This window comes from Idiotropiscis lumnitzeri, chromosome 9, assembly GCF_059441095.1.
Source record: "Idiotropiscis lumnitzeri isolate Australia: NSW breed Sydney's pygmy pipehorse chromosome 9, RoL_Ilum_1.0, whole genome shotgun sequence".
NCBI lineage: Eukaryota > Metazoa > Chordata > Actinopteri > Syngnathiformes > Syngnathidae > Idiotropiscis > Idiotropiscis lumnitzeri.
The window spans coordinates 12,321,917-12,339,225 of record NC_142399.1 but is presented as its reverse complement, the minus strand read 5'-3'; the positions used below and the strand labels follow the sequence as shown (position 1 = coordinate 12,339,225).

General features: G+C 45.8%; 1 protein-coding gene across 1 annotated transcript; it reads left to right on the top strand.

Moving 5' to 3' along the window:
• The first annotated feature begins 301 nt into the window (after positions 1-301).
• LOC148330283 (melanopsin-A-like) lies at positions 302-16,080 on the top strand. The gene is made up of 12 exons (XM_088304335.1): positions 302-451; positions 1,213-1,412; positions 4,312-4,454; positions 6,083-6,216; positions 6,497-6,700; positions 7,965-8,136; positions 9,618-9,797; positions 9,946-10,053; positions 12,867-13,056; positions 14,276-14,440; positions 14,754-14,813; positions 15,234-16,080. Exons 2-12 carry the CDS (start codon positions 1,257-1,259, stop codon positions 15,396-15,398), a joined length of 1,677 nt encoding a protein of 558 aa, XP_088160461.1. The 5' UTR covers positions 302-451; positions 1,213-1,256; the 3' UTR covers positions 15,399-16,080.
• Positions 16,081-17,309: the final 1,229 nt, after the last annotated feature.

Below are 17,309 nucleotides of genomic sequence, written 5' to 3'. Positions count from 1 at the left end.
ATCGCTCCATCCCAGACAAGCGTGACTCTTTGCCGTCTCAAGGAATTTGAATGTTTGTTTTGACAGTTCCCTTGGCTGTTGTCTTTTCAAAATGCACCTTTTGCATGCATGTGTTATTGGACTACATTGGAAGGCTTTGTTCTTTGTCCTCATCTCCTAATGTCCTCTGCTGCACTGACACAGCGACCCACATACACCACCGCCTCTGACACACACACACGCACACACGTGTGTGTTTGCGTCCCTTATATAAGGCTCACCTGAGCGGAGGTGAAGTCCTTTTGCGGTATGTGCTGTTGTAGTCACGCTATATAAATATTGTATTGTATTGTATGAGGATGACGTTTGATGAATACTGTTGTTTTTGTCGGTGAACTTGGTGGAAATTAGAAATAACATTTGGACCGTGAACATTTTGGATTTGCTTCCTCATCATATTTGGCCTCTTCAGGTAAGCACAAAGGTGAACTTCAACAAAACGTGCTCTTAAACTTTAAGGCAGCTAATTTGGGGGGGTGCGGGGGGTTATGGGAGGCTTGAACCTATCCCAGCTGACTACGGGCGAAAGGCGTACCACACCCTCAACAGGTCGCCAGCCAGCCACAGGGCAGACACAGACATCGTCACCGAGTGGGAATCGATCTCACGATCCCCGCACAAAACCCAGGCGGATGTACCACTACACCATGAGCGACTCAGATTTATTTTTTCAAATTTGGAGTAGTTTGGGAATGGGAATAGTACACAAAAATTGAAATGAACATGTCGACCCCTGAATGGTTGGATTTGGTCAATGTCTGTGCGCCATGCTGGTCCAGACAGCTACCGGGTCCGGTCCCGCTGTCGCTGCCACTGAGGAAGAAAGAGTTATTGCAGTGTTGTATATATTCTTGAGCAAACTTGTGAATGAATAGGTATTTTTTATGAGTTTGTGCTCCTGTTATGTGCGTATGCATGTTCGCGCGCGTGTTCGCGTGTATTGGTCAGAGCGAGTGTGTGCGTGCATGCATTCGTGTACGAGATTTGTGCGTGTACCTCTGTATGTGTTTGAGCGTTTTTGTGCGCGATCACGGGTGCGTGTATGTGTGTAAGTCTACGCCTGCATGAGTAATTTTGTATGTGGGAATGCATGCGTGTGTGCATGTTTAATTAAAGACAAAATAAATCCATGTTCTTGAGTGATGCACGGCTCGACTGTGCAATTGGCGGCAGGACGAGGAGGAGGAGGAGGAAGAGAGGAAAAGAGGAGGAGGAGGATGAGCGCCACGCACCATCACACGTTTATCTCCCGCAACAACACCGGCGGGACCCACACCTGGACCACCGGCACCCTCACCCGCTCCGACTTTGCTTCTCCCGTGGGCGCGTACCGGCATTCGGAGCTGCGGACCACTGCCGAAGTCTCGCCGACGGTGAGTCGAACTTTGCGCTTCCGAGCTCCGTCAAGAATGAGCGTCGTTTAATACTCGCCCGCTTCCTGGCGTCACGCGCGAGCGGGCAAGGAAAAATGATAGACAACAAAGTCAACAAAAGGAATCTGTCTTGACATCGGCTGATAAATGACATCAACGATTCACGTTTTAATGAAACTGATGTCGAACGGGAAAGTGAGTGAACACTAGATCTGCCTGGTGATGTCATACAATACCACCAACAAGCTTCAAACAAATCATTTGTGTTTCTATTGGCGCCTGAACATTGAATTGACATGTTTAAAAGATATCAAAGACATGCGTGTTATCGACACTATCGGTGGATGAGGTCAAGGTCTGTGGCACATATTGATCACATGAAGGGAAACTTCAATGACCTACTTCACTGTGGATGCCGCTTGCACAACAATCCCTCAACATCAACGCTGAACACACTTGTTACATCCACAACTTTACTCGAGTAACACTAGAACGCATGATTATATGAAGAAAAATATCTAAACATATTCATTATTAGTAGTAGTACATGCAGGGGCATAGCAACCCCCCCAATCCTTCTGCTAAAAAAAAATACCAAAACAAAACAAAAAACACACATAAGCCTTCTGCCATATTGAAGAATGGGAATGAAAGTTTTGGAGTGCCTTATAAGACTTGGATGAAATGATCTGGATTTGTTTGAGAATCCCACTGACAGGCCTGGAACAATTTCAAGACTTTGATCAAATGACCTGCAAGGTAGCAACTGTCAATAGTTATTTGTCAGACATGCATCAAATGAGCTGTTCATGGCTTCAGACTTGGAATAAATGACTTGATTCAATTGGAAAACAGCAATGAAACTCTCAGAGGACTGCTTTTAAGATTTTAATCAAAGTTCTTTGTCATGGAAATGATGGCCTGTTCTGTTCATATCAAGACGGTTGAGGTCTTCATGACTTTTGATTGAACGCTTTGAGACGATGGAAGCGAGGTATACTGGGACTGTTACACAATCAAACCGAAGCATGACCCACGTTGCACATGCATCGATTGAAACATGCAGCAAAAACGGATGTTGAATTGTTGGTCACCACTGTGAAGGAAATCCAATTGTTGATTGGAACAAATGGAGCCGTAACGTAAATAGCATTAGCATGTAGATACTTCAAGACTCTGCTAGCTTATGATATTAGCGTCTCAAAAAAATTGCTTTTTCGACCTCATTTGGAAGAATTCCGTAGAAGGAGTTTTAGTTTTGAGCATCGGTCGTGGGTTCAATCCTGGCCATCCTGTGTGGAGTTTGCATGTTCTTCCCGTGCCTGCGTGGGTTTCCCCCGGGTACTCCGGTTTCCTCCCACATTCCAAAAACATGCATGGCAGGCCGATTGAACACTCTAAATTGCCCCTAGGTATTAGTGTGAGCGCGCATGTTGTTCGTCTCTAAGTGCCCTGCAATTGGCTGGCAACTAGTTCAGGGTGTCCCCCGCTTACTGCCCGAAGATAGCTGGGATAGGCTCCAGCACCTCCCGTGACCCTTGTGAGGAGAAGCGGTACAGAAAATGAATGGATGGATGGATGAGTTTTAGTTTTGCCGGGGGAGAATTCAGGCACTTTGAAAAAAGGCGAATCATTTGTCAGAAGAATGATAAACAACGATTCCATGAGGTTCTTCACATGCAATGGGCGGCACTCACGCTATCAACTGTGTTTTGAGAGAAGTCCATTTCATCCCCTCAGCTCACCTTCCATCCACCAACCTTCCCAATTGAGAATTCCGGGAAATGGACAATCGAGCCAAGAGCTGTTTTTCAATTAAACGTTCAAATAAACCCGCAGGAGCATATGGAATTAAGCGGGAACTTCTCCCTGGCCCGACCTCCATCTTTGTTCAACGCCTCCGAGATGGAGACGAGACACAGCCATCTTAATTAAAGGTGCAACGATGGCGACTCTGTGGAGAGCTTCATCATTTGTCTCTCAGCGGGAATTAAGGCTGCTCGCTGCTGATTAGCCGAGACTGGCTCACAGAAAGGCTTCTCACCGCGCCGAATGTTAATGTGATTGCATCAAGGAGCGCTTCATTTTCATTCAATTATGGATAAATAGCAACCGGCTTGCAAGGAAGCGCTTCACTAATAACATGGCTAATACTCACAATGGGCCTAACATGTTTAACATTCATAGCACGTTTGATACTCGTAGCATGTTACATACTCATATGTTTACATTTACTGTCGCAATGCAGCAGTGAGAAAAGGAACGGATTCATTTCCAACCACTAGTGGCCTTTGTTTATGTTATTACATGTTCTGTAACACGCTTTGTTACTGTATTGTATTGCCCTCAGTGGACAGTTCATTAGCTCTACCAAATCTGAAAGTGGTGCAATCCTAAATCACTTTGTAAAAACTTAGAAAGTGACAAAAGATGCACTCCAGACACAGCTCCTGTTGTTTTTCAGACAGGGCTTCCTGAGACTTTTTCTGTGGGTCTTGATAGACATGTCGACCAATTTTTTGGTAGCTTTGGGCACTGAATTTTTAAAACATTCCCGCAGGCATTCCCAAGAGTCCTCAAATTTTGCTCCCATGTTCTACCTATCCAGACAATATGATAAAAAACAAAATTCCTTTGCAATTTGGTGTTTGCGGATTTTGGTGGTTCAAATTTGATAGCAATTAAACAAACTCTTGAGAACTTGTTGGTCTTTGAATGACATCTGGAAATGGCCAAGAGGTTTCCATAAAGGCCGATTCCAAACAAAATGGCCAACAACCTGTTTCTTTTCGGACATGGCTTCCTGAGGCTTATTTGTGGGCCTTGTCATGATCGACATGTCCACAAAAATCTATGCAGAGTTGTGCAATTCAGGTGAATTCTCCTTCTTGTCCTCCAGGTGGCGATGGCGCCTCGGGTCCCCCAACCTTTCCCCACCGTGGACGTGCCCGACCACGCCCACTACACCATCGGCTCTGTCATCCTCGCCATCGGCATCACTGGACTGGTCGGCAATTTCCTGGTGATCTACGCTTTCAGCAGGTGGGAGCACGACTGAATACGGTCACGGCGACAAAATGACATCATCCATTTCATCGGCTGTGTTTGGTTTCCACACTGTTACGCTTTGTCAAACATCCATCCATTCATCCATTATCTGGAATCGGTTCTCTTCACTAGGGTCGCAGGGGTTGCTGGAGCCTATCCCAGCTATCTTCGGGCAGTAGGCGGGGTACATCCTGAACTGGTTGCCAGCCAATCGCAGGGCACACAGAGACAAACACCCATCCACGCTCACACTCACACCTAGGGGCAATTTAGAGTGTCCAATCAACCTGCCATGCATGATTTTGGAATGTGGGAGGAAACCAGAGTACCCGGAGGAAACTCACGCAGGGACGGGGAGAACATGCAAACTCCACACAGGAAGGCCGGAGCCGGATTCAAACCCACAACCGCTGCTGTCACTCACTGTGAGGCCATCGTGCTAACCAGTTGTCCACCGTGCCGCCCCTGTGTCAAACAATTAAAGACCAAAAGAAAACATTCACTGACTGGCTACCAGAGGATTATGGATAATGCCATGTCTAGCGGTTCAATGCCAATCGCAAACCTTTTTTCCTCTTTGCCGTGTCGAGGTGCGCTGCAGTCGATGGTTGATGCCGCGTCCTGCCTTCCGCCCAGCGGACATTTTCCCAGAATGCTTTGAAGCGACTCATTATTGACGGCACCTCTGAGCAGACGCACATTGATGGAATTTACGCAAGACTGTTCACACTGTGTTGGGGGAGCAACATTCAAAAGGGTCAGTCGCTAGCTTGAAGTCAGGATGTCCCACAAAGAAACTGACTTTTACACCAAAGTGGACAAATCACATTTCATATATTCATGCCAATTCTCATGTACATTTCAAGTGACACATACAAGATACCATGTTTCATGTTGTACAGCATACGTTGTACATCTCGACGGTTGTCCTTGTTAGATTAGGTCTCTTTGTCACACGTATGTCGCAAGGTGACGCGAGCGAGTCCATTGTATCGCTGTGACGTTTGGCTTGTTTGGCCTTCCTTTTTTGGCACGCACACTGGTAGAATTCATTTAAGACCATGGAGACACACATTATCATATGGGCTTGGTGTAGTCGAGGCATGAGGGTTCTGGCCAACGCCAGCGATACTTCGGTGATAGCAGGGTGGCGTCATGGGACTGTGGAGCAGTCTAGCAATGAACTGGAAAAAGAAGTATCTGTTATTGGAAATTCGGTGGATTTGCCTATTTTCTCGGCTTGGGTCTTTTGTTTATTCTGTCAACTTTGTAGATTCTGTAGGATGGGATGGGAGTTGTTTTTACCGAGACGGGACAGGGCAGGAGTTTTAAATTTTGGTTTTACTATGGTCTGGGATTGTGACGAGATGCGATTTTTTTCTTCTTTTTTTTTTATCTGCGGGAGCGGGATGGGACGGGAGTGAAAATCCACTACTGTTTCACCCTCTAGTTGGAAGGGGAAAATTGGTCGAAGAACGAGAAAGAAAGCAGTATAAGATTATACCAGCTGGCAGCTGCTATTGGCTGTGATCAGCCATGTCTCGCAATCAAAAGATCAATAACACACACAATGATGCATTGTGTGCGTGTGTGTGTGTGCGTGTGCGTGTGTGTGTGTTCAGGAGCCGCAGCCTGCGCACCCCGGCCAACATGTTCATCATCAACTTGGCCGTCACTGACCTGCTGATGTGCATCACTCAGGCGCCCGTCTTCTTCATCAGTAGCATGCACAAGAGGTGGATCTTTGGTGAGAAAGGTAAAGACATCCTGGTCTGGTCACCAGACAATGTCAGGGCACATATATAGACGATGGTCGAAATGTACAAAACTGACAAAACGTAATTAATACACAACGTGGATGAAATATTTACATGAGAAAAAATAGAAACATTTCTAAAATTGCTAGCAAATTTGGCGAGATTGTTCAAAAACGGTCAATGAAAAAAGAGAAAATATTTGACAAATGTTCATTTCTTTGGTGTTGATTTGAAGTAAAGTGAGCTCTGACAGGGCATGATTTTGCGTGTGTGTCGCAGCGTGCGAGCTGTACGCGTTCTGTGGTGCGCTGTTTGGGATCTGCTCGATGATCACGCTGACAATAATCGCTGTGGACCGCTTCTTCGTCATCACGCGACCCCTGACCTCCATCGGTGTATTGTCACGGAAACGGGCCCTCGTCATTCTGGCGGCAGCGTGGGTGTACTCGCTAGGGTGGAGCCTGCCGCCCTTCTTCGGATGGAGTAAGCACTCACGCATGCACACGGCAAACGTTACCTTGTTTGTGTACTCTGCAAAACTCATACTTTCACAATCACCAAAACTGAACACGATGTACAAAATTCAGAAAATGGGTAAAACATTTAGGCTACAGTGCAAACGTGACAAAGTACAAAATATGATTCCCAATGTTGGAAAGAAATGTGTAAAATGGACAAAATTCACCCACAAAGGTTGAGCAAACTGATAAGTTACGCAAACTGTGCAAAATCGAGGTGAAAATGACAAGAAAAAAGAATGTAATGTTGGAAAGAATGGTTAAATTGACAAAACAAAATTAAATATAAAACAGAAAGTTGACATCCATTATCTGTTCCGCTATTCCCCGCGAGAGTCACGAGCGTGCTGCCGCCTATCCCAACCGTCTTCGAGCAGTAGGGGGGGTACACACTGAACTGGTTGCCAGCCAATTGCAGGGCACACAGAGAAAAACAACCACCCACGCTCACACTCAGACCTAGGGGCAATTTAGAGTGTCCAATTAACCTGCCATGCCAACTCATGCAGGCACGGGGTGAACATGTAAACGCCACACTTGAGGGCTGGAGTCGGAATCGATCCTACGACTGCAGCACTGTGGGGCCATCGTGCTGACCTTGCTGCAAAAGAGGAAAACATTTTTAAAAAATGCAGGAATTACAACATTGGAAATTGTACTGTCTTGGCAAAATCGGCCACCTTGACAATTATCACAAAATGGACAAAACTGTACAAAAATTGACAAAAATCACAAAATGGAAAAAACATTGCCATTGAATTGGCCAAATTAGTAAAATTGGCACAATCAAATCAAAGCAAGGAGATAATAAGCACAAAATGGGCAATAAATAACAAAATTGACAAAAATCACAAAATAGAAAAAAATGCAATACAATACAATAATGGCGACCCTGACAGGAATAACAACATTTGAACAAAAAAAAAAGGTTAAAATGTAAAAATCAAATCGTCATAATTGGCAATTTGTACAAAAATTGACAAGAATGACAAAATGCACAAAACTGGTAAAATTTTCAAAATGAAAAAAAAATGAACAAACTTGACCAAATTTGCCAAATGGACAAAATGGACACAAGAACATTGGAGTGAAAAAAATGACAAAATAGACAAGCGTGCATGTGTAATGCTTGCTGTTGCTCCTCATCACGTTGTTTGTAAAAAGGTTGATGCTTTCAAGTGGGGGTGTGTTTGTGTGTGTGTGTGTGTGCGTGTGTGTGTGTGCGTCAGGTGCGTACGTACCCGAGGGGCTGCTGACGTCATGCACGTGGGATTACGTGACCTTTACGCCGTCGGTGCGAGCGTACACCATGCTGCTGTTTGTCTTCGTCTTCTTCCTGCCGCTCCTCGTCATCGTCTACTGTTACGTCTTCATCTTCAGGGCCATTCGCAACACCAACAAGTCAGTCGCTTGCACCAAACGCAAGTGTGCCTGTTTTTGGCTTGAATGAATACATTGTCTTCAAGAGGCAAAAATAAATTTCTCCTTGTCATGCATCATTAATCATTTGAAATAAACGTACAGAGGTTCATGCTCCCCGTTTACAAACACGGCATATACAAACCCGAACACCCAGACACGAAACATAGGATAGGGTGGGATCCTCTAGGGAACACGGATCAATAAATGGAAAATGTAATTAATTAATCATCTTAAGGTTTGTTTTTGTTTTGTTTTTTTGCTAAATGGGCTGCACAAATGCAGAAAAAAAAATAAAAATAAAAAATACATTCAAACATTTACACTTACACTCATTGTGTGTAAAAAAAAACATTTTTCAGGTACAGTGAAACCCCGGTTATCGCGGTTAATGGGGACCGAGACCAACTGAAAATCCGCGAAGTAGCGGCACCCCTTCAAAAATGCTTAAAAAAAACCTATACAGGTATACAGTACACCATATAGAATACGGGTAGAGAGAGAGAGAGTGAAATTCATGTTATAACAAAAAAAACAAATTATTATTAAAACGTATTATTTTTTTATTCCCCAGCCATTATTTTTGTATTTATTCAATTACTTCTTTTTGTATTTATTTAATTACTTCGACTTTTACCTGCTGGTACGCCGTCCGGTGTGCCCTGTGAAATGAAAGGTGGCATTCTTCATTTATTTATTTATTCATTCATAACTGACAGCCTCGCGCTCCGCTCGTGCCCGGGCGGAAGAGGTGCTCCTCTCCGGCTTAATTGTCACGCACGCCGGACCTGCTCCCCCGAAGCGTGTCTCCGTTCGGTTGAACTCGGTTTCATTTCGCCCCGCCCGTGCCCGGGGAAGGTGCTCCTATTCGGCTTAACTGTGACACACGCCCGCCCTCCTCCCCCAGAGCTTCCATTCGGTTAAACTTAAGGGCCGCTTGGCACCGCCCGTGCCCGGGGAAGGTGCTCCTCTTCGGCTTAACTGCCACGCACGCCGGCCGGAGCTCTGGTACGGTCCGAACCGCGCGAAACGTCGCCCCCGATCGTGCCCGGGGGAACGTGCTCTTCTTCGTCCACTCTCCTCTTCGCCCACGCTCTTCTTCGGCGCACGCCGGCCGTCTAACCGCTCCAGCGCCCCGTCGTGCCGCTCGGCGAAACTACAATGCCCCCGCGGAGCGGAGGAATGGAGAACCCCGATCATGCCCGGGCAAAAAAGTTTTTAATTTTTGAATATTTTTTTAGACCCGCGAAGCACTGAACCCGCGAAAGGTGAACCGCGAAGTAGCGGGGTTTCACTGTATTTTGAATTCAAGTTCACATTTATTGCATGTGGTCCACTACTTTTAATTCAAACGAAGTCTCAAACGCTTTTTTCGAATGAACATTTGCTAGTTTTTTTTAAAGTGTGTGTGCATGCACTTCTGCGTGTGTGCGTGCGTGCATGTGCATGCGCACGTGTGTTAGGGCAGTGGGCAAGATGAGCGGCAGCGGGGTGCACGCCCACTTGGCCTCTCGCGACTCGGCCAAGTCCTTTCACCGGCTGCAGAATGAGTGGAAGATGGCCAAGATTGCTCTGATCGTCATCTTGCTCTACGTGGTCTCCTGGTCGCCATACTCCGCTGCGGCACTCACCGCCTTCGCCGGGTAAAAGCAACACAGTTGCATGCAAGCTTGCCGTGTTTTTGCTCATCTATTTGAAAAAAAAATAAACGGACAGAGAAAAGAAGGATATCCCGAGGGGGATACTTTTCGGAGGTTGGCCAGTAATCAATTCTTGTTGTCTTTTGTGCAGCTATGCTGACATGTTGACGCCCTATATGAACTCGGTGCCCGCCGTCATCGCCAAGGCCTCGGCCATCCACAACCCCATCATCTACGCCATCACGCACCCCAAGTACAGGTAGAAAAACAAGAATCAGGCATATTCATGAAAATGGTCCATGGCGCATTCAACTCAGAACAGTAGAGTAATCCCATCTGGATTGCCGGGATTACTTTCCTGACCACGCCCACAAGAGATGAAATCTGCAAAGTTGCCACAAAGTATGAATAGTGTAAGAAAACACAGGAGGATGTGCTGTCTATTTTCTGGCCCTCTGGTGTTCGGCAACATTGTCATTTGAGGCAAGTTTGCATAGATTGTGTTACTGTTTTTGTTTATGCGACCGACTCCTCATTTCTTGTCTTCCACCTTGTTATGTTGTCAGTCCATACTTGACAAGTTGACCTTGTTGGGCCATATTCGTTCTGGCGGCCGATGACTAGATCTCCACTTGGCAACAACTGAGGTCAAAACACAGACTGAGCTGGGCACTTGACCCTTTTTTGCCAGTCAGCCCTCTGCCCTCCAGCCGCGATCTCTGTGCCGTTCCGGCCTCGACCCTCCGACCTTTTTCGTAAAAATTGTCGGCCCCCACGCGAACTCATCACACGCACTAGGGACGACTAAAATCCACTTCTGGCCTTTGTTAGCAGACCTTTTTTAAAAATCTGTCATCCCGCAACCCCGCGCCTCAAAAATGGGCGCCTGGCCCGACCGTTCTGCCCCCGGACCCGACTGTCCAGCTCTGCCGGATTCTAACCTGTGATATTCAGTTTATGAGACTGACGCCTTGCCAGTTGTTCACAGTGCCGGTCTCTACCTAACTCCCAGCAACATTTCAATTCTTTCAGGTGTTATCTCTAGCCCCCGCTTAGTTGACCTAAATGTTAACTGGAGTGGAGAGGAACACACACACACACACGCAAATACACCTCACGCGGTAAGTGTATGTCACATCATTGCATGTGAAAAAAGGTTGAAAGCATCATCATGATCACTTTAGTGATTAAAGGGACACTGGAGTGAGCTAAACATTAGCACTTATATAATGGGCATACATGTTAAAATTAAAAAAATTCATTCCCTAAAAGATTTTGTAATGATTAAAGGGCTTTTTGTGATGCGATTTCTGACAAATTGCCGCGCCCCCTTTTGGAGCTCAGCTTGTTATTTTTTTCCATCATAGTTGTCTACATGGGCGTGGGCGGGGGGGGGGGGGGGGTGAGTGGTGGGGGGCATTGCTCAGTGGAGGAGTGGTTATCTCCCAACCCAGAGGTTCAATGCCCAGCCCATGTCAAAGTGTCCTTGAGCAAGATACTGAGCCAGAGTTGCCCCTGATGCTGTGCATCAGTAGGTGAACGTTAACTCAGTGTGAAGCACTTAGAGTGCCATAACAGGTGGAAAAATGTGATACAATTGATAGGCCAGAATACCTTTTACGTCACAGCAGGAATCCAAGCATCGTAATATTGCTCGCTTTGTCAGTTCTGTTGTCTAAAACGGCGAGCCATCGTCACCAAAATGCAAATGCACATTACCAGTATCGTTAACTTCAACTTGTAAAAACATAAAAGTGTTTTGAACAACATTTTGGATATATTATATAAAAAGGGAGCTTATGTGAGCAAAAACTATGATTATCTGCACAAAATCAAAAAACACTGTGCCAGTCACCTCTTCACTTACACAGGCTGAAGCGGACAAGAGCATGAATGCACATACGAATGCCTGTGGCGACAGGTTGGAATTTTTTGACATTTTGCTACGCGGGTTTTTTAAGACTTATGAGACAGTCGGCAGCCGCCAGGCATGAATGTTTCCCCCCCTCGGCTCACAGCACCCGCGGCAGAGGTGATTGCAAAAGTAACGGCACTGCTCGAGGCAGCAATTAGCTTTAAACAGACGGGGTTACCGGAACAAAATCAGCTTGGTACCGTCCAGACATGCGGCTCTGTGCAGTCATCAACGCGGCAGTGCAAGGAGGTGGCAATTTATTAGGAATACAGAATGGACAAACCCTGAAGGTGGGCTTTTGTAGCATTTTGTGTTAGGGGCAGCTTCGCGAGCGTCAATGTTGAATAGCAAGCTTCACGAGAACCTCGGTTGTCGTGCCTAGGTGAAGTTTCAAATTTTGACTTTGAAAAAATTCAGAACGCCCGCGCACAATCTTAGTGAGGATGTGCAGTGCAGAAAATGGATGGACTGACTGAAAAATTCGGAGCAACAAAGTTGCAATGAGGAGGCCGACTCCACGGCCGAGTGTGGCCGCATTGGAATGCAATATTTTCGGATGAGTGGTGTGCGTGTAGCCCGGAGCGTCCTTGGTGAAAAAAAGTAAGTCAAGCCAACGCTTATGACTTTTCGACTGATATGTCGCACGATCAATCTACGCTGGTCGAGAAGAATACAAAACACCGTCACTCAAATACGCATCAATCAGTTTTCTCACTTTGCCTTGGTTAAAGGACAGATAGGCTTGGTTTACTAATGCTGCCTTGATCTTTTTGCTACCTACAATATGGTAATTCTAACATCATGTGAAAAGGTCTTTACCATGCTAACTACTTTACAGAGCGGTGCAGTCCGCCCCCCGGGCGGAATGGTCCGACCCTCTGGCCGATAATTTTTATGAGGGCCGAGGGTCGTACCAGATCGCGGCCAAAGGACGGGGGACTGACCGTCAAAAAAGGGTCAAGTGCCCAGCTCTGTTACTTTATCAGTCTAACTCTGCTGTAAACTAAACTCAATATCGGATTAGAAAAGGAAAATACTACCTGGTGGTCTTGAATAAAGTGAGGAGAATTCATAAACTGTGTACCATGTGATCTGCATCCCAATTATAACGAGTGTATTCACGTGTGTGTGTGCGTGCGTGTGATATTGTTGTTCAGGGTGGCGTTGGCTAAGTACATCCCTTGTCTCGGCACACTTCTGTGCGTGCGGCCTCTGGACCTTCGCTCGGCCAGCAGCAGTTTTGTGTCCACGCGACGCTCTACCGTCACCAGCCAGACCTCCGACATCAGCGCTCACTTCCGACGACAGAGCAAAAGTCGACTCTCCTCGGCCTCTGACAGTGAAACGGTGGGCCCGCCGCATCGTGCCGACAATTTGTCCCAAAGCGTTCCCAAGTCAGCGGGGATACATAGAAGTCTTTCTCGTGTGGCCTCGGTCTTCCCCAAGGACTCATCTCAGTGGGATGTGACTGGGACACCTCAAGCATCTAGAGATGAGATTGATTAGTATATCCCTAGCTTTGCCTTTCAGCTTAGCTCCGTCTTCACCAGGACAAAACAAGGCAGAGTCTGCAATCCTGCGGCTGATGCACTCACACACCTGGGGTGGCGTGGCTCACAGGTAGAGTGGTCCTTTCCCAATCTCGGGGTTGCAGGTTCAATCCCTGGCCATTGTGACCACGTTGAAGTATCCTTGAACAAGATACTGAACCCCCAGTTGCTCCTGATGGTATGTCATCAGTAGGTAGATGAGGTAATAGTGTGAAGCGTTTTGCGTACCGTAGGTAGAAAAACGCTATACAAGCGACAGCCCATTACCCTTACCTGTTGAGCTCCCCATTCATACTTACTTCACTCGGAAACAAAATCCATAGGTACTCCAAGTCCTCAACTTGACCCGGAGAGGCCACCCAACCCTTTTCAAACTGATTGACCATGACTTCAGGTGATGCTGATTCTCATCCCTGAACGCTTCACACTCTGCAGTGACCCTTTCTAGTGAGAGTTGAGGAGCACAGCTTGATGGAGCTAACATAGCCATCGTCTCTAGAAAACAGAGATGCAATTCTGAAGCCACCAGATGAAACCCGCTTAATGCCTCATCCATCCATCCATCCATCCATCCATTTTCGGCCGCTTATCTCGGGTCGGGTCGCGGAGGCAGCAGCTTCAGCAGGGAAGCCCATACTTCCTTCTCGCCAGCCACGTCTTCTAGCTCTTTCGGAGGAATCCCCAGGCGTTCCCAGGCCTATTCTTTGGCCAGGTCAAAAACCTCACTGCATTGCTCTTCCTGAATCAGAGATTTCCTGACTAACCCTCCTCTCCAGCATTCCTGAATAGGCTTTGACAGTGAGGCTGAGAAGTGTGATACCCTTGTAGTTTGAACACACCCTTCTTTAAAATGGGCACCACCACCACTGTTCACGCCGGGAGATTGAAGAGGCCACTTCAGAGTCCCCAGATTGTTTTGCATATTCTCAGTCGTAATGAATCCCTGAGCATTCTCGTTAATTTTTTTTCAGAAATGACCCTTTGCATCTAAGAGTATTTTTTTGTTTCCCGGACAGGGTTTAACAGACACGGAGGCGGACCTGTGCAGTCTAAGCTCCCGGCCCGCCAGCCGCCAGGTGTCCAGTGACATCAGCAGGGACACGGCAGAATTGCCTGAATTCAAACCGTCGTCCAGCTTCAAGGGAAAAATGAAGAATCATGACTCTGGAATCTTTGAGAGGGTCAGCTGGCCATATACATGTATACATCAGGGGTAGGCAACTCCGGTCCTAAAGAGCCACTGTCCTGCCTGTTTTAGAAGTTTCCCCACTCAACACACCTGATTGAAATGATCAGCTCCTCAGCAAGCTCCGTAGAAGCTTGCTGACAGCCCTGATCATTTGAATCAATTGTGTCAAGGAAGGAACCTTTCAAAACAGGAAGGACAGTGGCTCTTTAGGACCGGAGTTGCCTACCCCTGATGTATACCATGTTGATGACGTCATCGTTTCTTTGGGATACACGTTTGACCACAATTTGTTTGTCTTTGTGCAGACGTCTTTTGACACGGATATTTCCATTATTGGCGCGAGTGAACACGGCAGCATTCCTAACGTGAGTATGAAAAACAAGAATCGGAGTGATCATTTATTCTATTTAAAGAAACACTTACTCGGACCTTAAAGTATTGCAACCATTCATTAATTTCCGTCATTCTGCTCCGACTTCCTTTTACTCAACTTCCATTCTAACTTGCACGGTAGGCTATATTGAATTAGCTAACAATGATTACTTCACCGGGGAGATGCACTTGACTTACTGTACTGTACATTAAAAAAAATCTGCGATACTAAGCATCCACAATAATTGAGTCACAATATATCAAGGAATGAATGACTGTTTACTGTAAAAACCCATCATCTAAAAAGCTGTAATATAGCGGGGACGCTAACTGACGATTTTTAGATATATCGCAGAGATTATAAATCTCAACATTTGTGTAAATGTAAATCTGAACATTTTGTTCACCTGCAGAGCGCCGACTTCACAGACGTTCATGTGAACAGAGGCATACTAAGTCGCATCCCGAGCATCGTCATTTCGTCTGAGTCCAGCCCCTTCCTTACCACTGGATGCAACGGCTCACGCTCCGCCCGCACCAAGGCCACCCATAGCAGCACGGGGACTGGCTCTGGGTGAAGCACTTGACCGGTCCGCTTTACATTTCATCCTTAGAAACCCACACACACACACACGATAGCAAGCACATACACGCTAACACTCCTGTCATTTTAGCAGAGTTGGGCTTTCCGTCCCGGTTGTGTTTTAACAATCTGTTTATGTACCTTTATGTGCATTCACAGTACAAGATTGTTCTGTATGTGCAGTAAACAACTATTTTTTTTTCAACATAGAAAACTGCGGCTTATACCCTGGTGCGGCTTGTATATCTTTTTTTGTTGTTGTTTTGTTTTGTTTTCCCCACAAAAGGAGTTGCTGCGGCTTATATTCAGGTGCGCTTTTTCGTTCGGAAAATACAGTACTGGTAAATGGATAAATACATTTGAATTGACCTATTTTTGGAAACAACTGCTAACTGAATGCATTGCAGGAGTCTTGATGAGATAAATGCTTGGTTGGCCTTTCATTTGGTGAACTATCCATTGAAGAGAATTGAATGACTCTTTCCATCTCAGTCATGCAGAGTCCAGCAAGCGCACTTTTTTCACCCCCCGCCCTAAAAAAAATGTTTTTTAAAAAGAATGTAGTGAATGTTCCCCAGCACAAGAGTTTTATTGTTACATTTTCAATTCGTTTTTGTGTGTGTTTTGATGACTTTTCTGCACATTGAGAACGTGTCTGACTTGAGGGTAAAGACAGTGACGGTTTGCGGGGGTTGGGGGGCATATTTCACTGAATATATTTATCTTCCATTACGTCAATGGTTTCCATGAGAACAAGCGTGTATTGGGGGCGTGGATTGGGACTGTTAATGGGACCACTGTCAGACCAAAACAAACTATGGTGATAATTAGTTTTCTTTTGCTTGCTTGTGTTGTTAAAGGTCACGCGTTTAACTTGATTTTCATAACCTTCCAAACCCAAAATGTGAAGTGTGTATTATACATGTATTATCCCGAATGTAAAATCACATTTGATATGTTGATTCCTGGACTTATAGTACATGCCTGTACATGTCATTGTTGCTTTTTATTTTTATAAATACATTTCTTTAAAAAGCCTTGTTTATTCCCAGTTCAGCTATTACGATGCCGCTTTATTTTTGCATGCAGGGGGGTATGCAGACACATATCAGGCGCCCCCACCCAAAAAAATATAAAAATAAGAATAATTTTATTTTTATATGTAGCCTATAAATACATTTTTGGTGGGGAATGTAACACTTTTATTTCAAAATATTATTGAACGTTTCATTTAGCCATGTGTGGCTCTTACTACGCTGACACGTCACAATTTACCGACTGTCTTTTAACCACTTTGAAAGTTAGTTTTCATGGCTGCATAGTCTTTCTCCAGCTCCCTCTTTCTTTTGCGGTTTTGTGCCCCTGAGCACTTTCCATTTTGCTTCTCCATCTTTAGCATCATCAGACGTTTGAATTATAAACACTCGGCGATCGCGTTCTCGAGGGCGCGCGCACTGGACTGTGCCTGTGTCTGTGTGTGCGCGCGGGCGTTGACAGTCACGGAGCAGAGGGGCGCCTATCAGTGACGTGGCTCTATTAGTATTAGTGATTAGATCAAACCATACCTGTGAACAAACAGCTGTGTAATACATAAAATGCCCACTCAAAAATTATTTTGCGCCCATCGCTTTGGCGCCCCCGCTCGCGTGGCGCCCTTATGTGCCCCATATGCCGCTTACATACTTTTTGCGCCACTGCAAACAGGCTTTGAAATAGCTTCTTCCGCAGCAATTTAAGTTAGGAATTTGTCGTCGGACCAAATATAAAAGCATACAATTGAATTTGAACGAAAAATGTTCTTTTGTGTGATTTGTTGGCAGCCAGCTCAGTGTACTCCGCCTACTGGCCAAAATCAGCTGGGATAGGCTCCAGCACTACGCGACCCTCGTGAGGAGAAGCGGTTCGG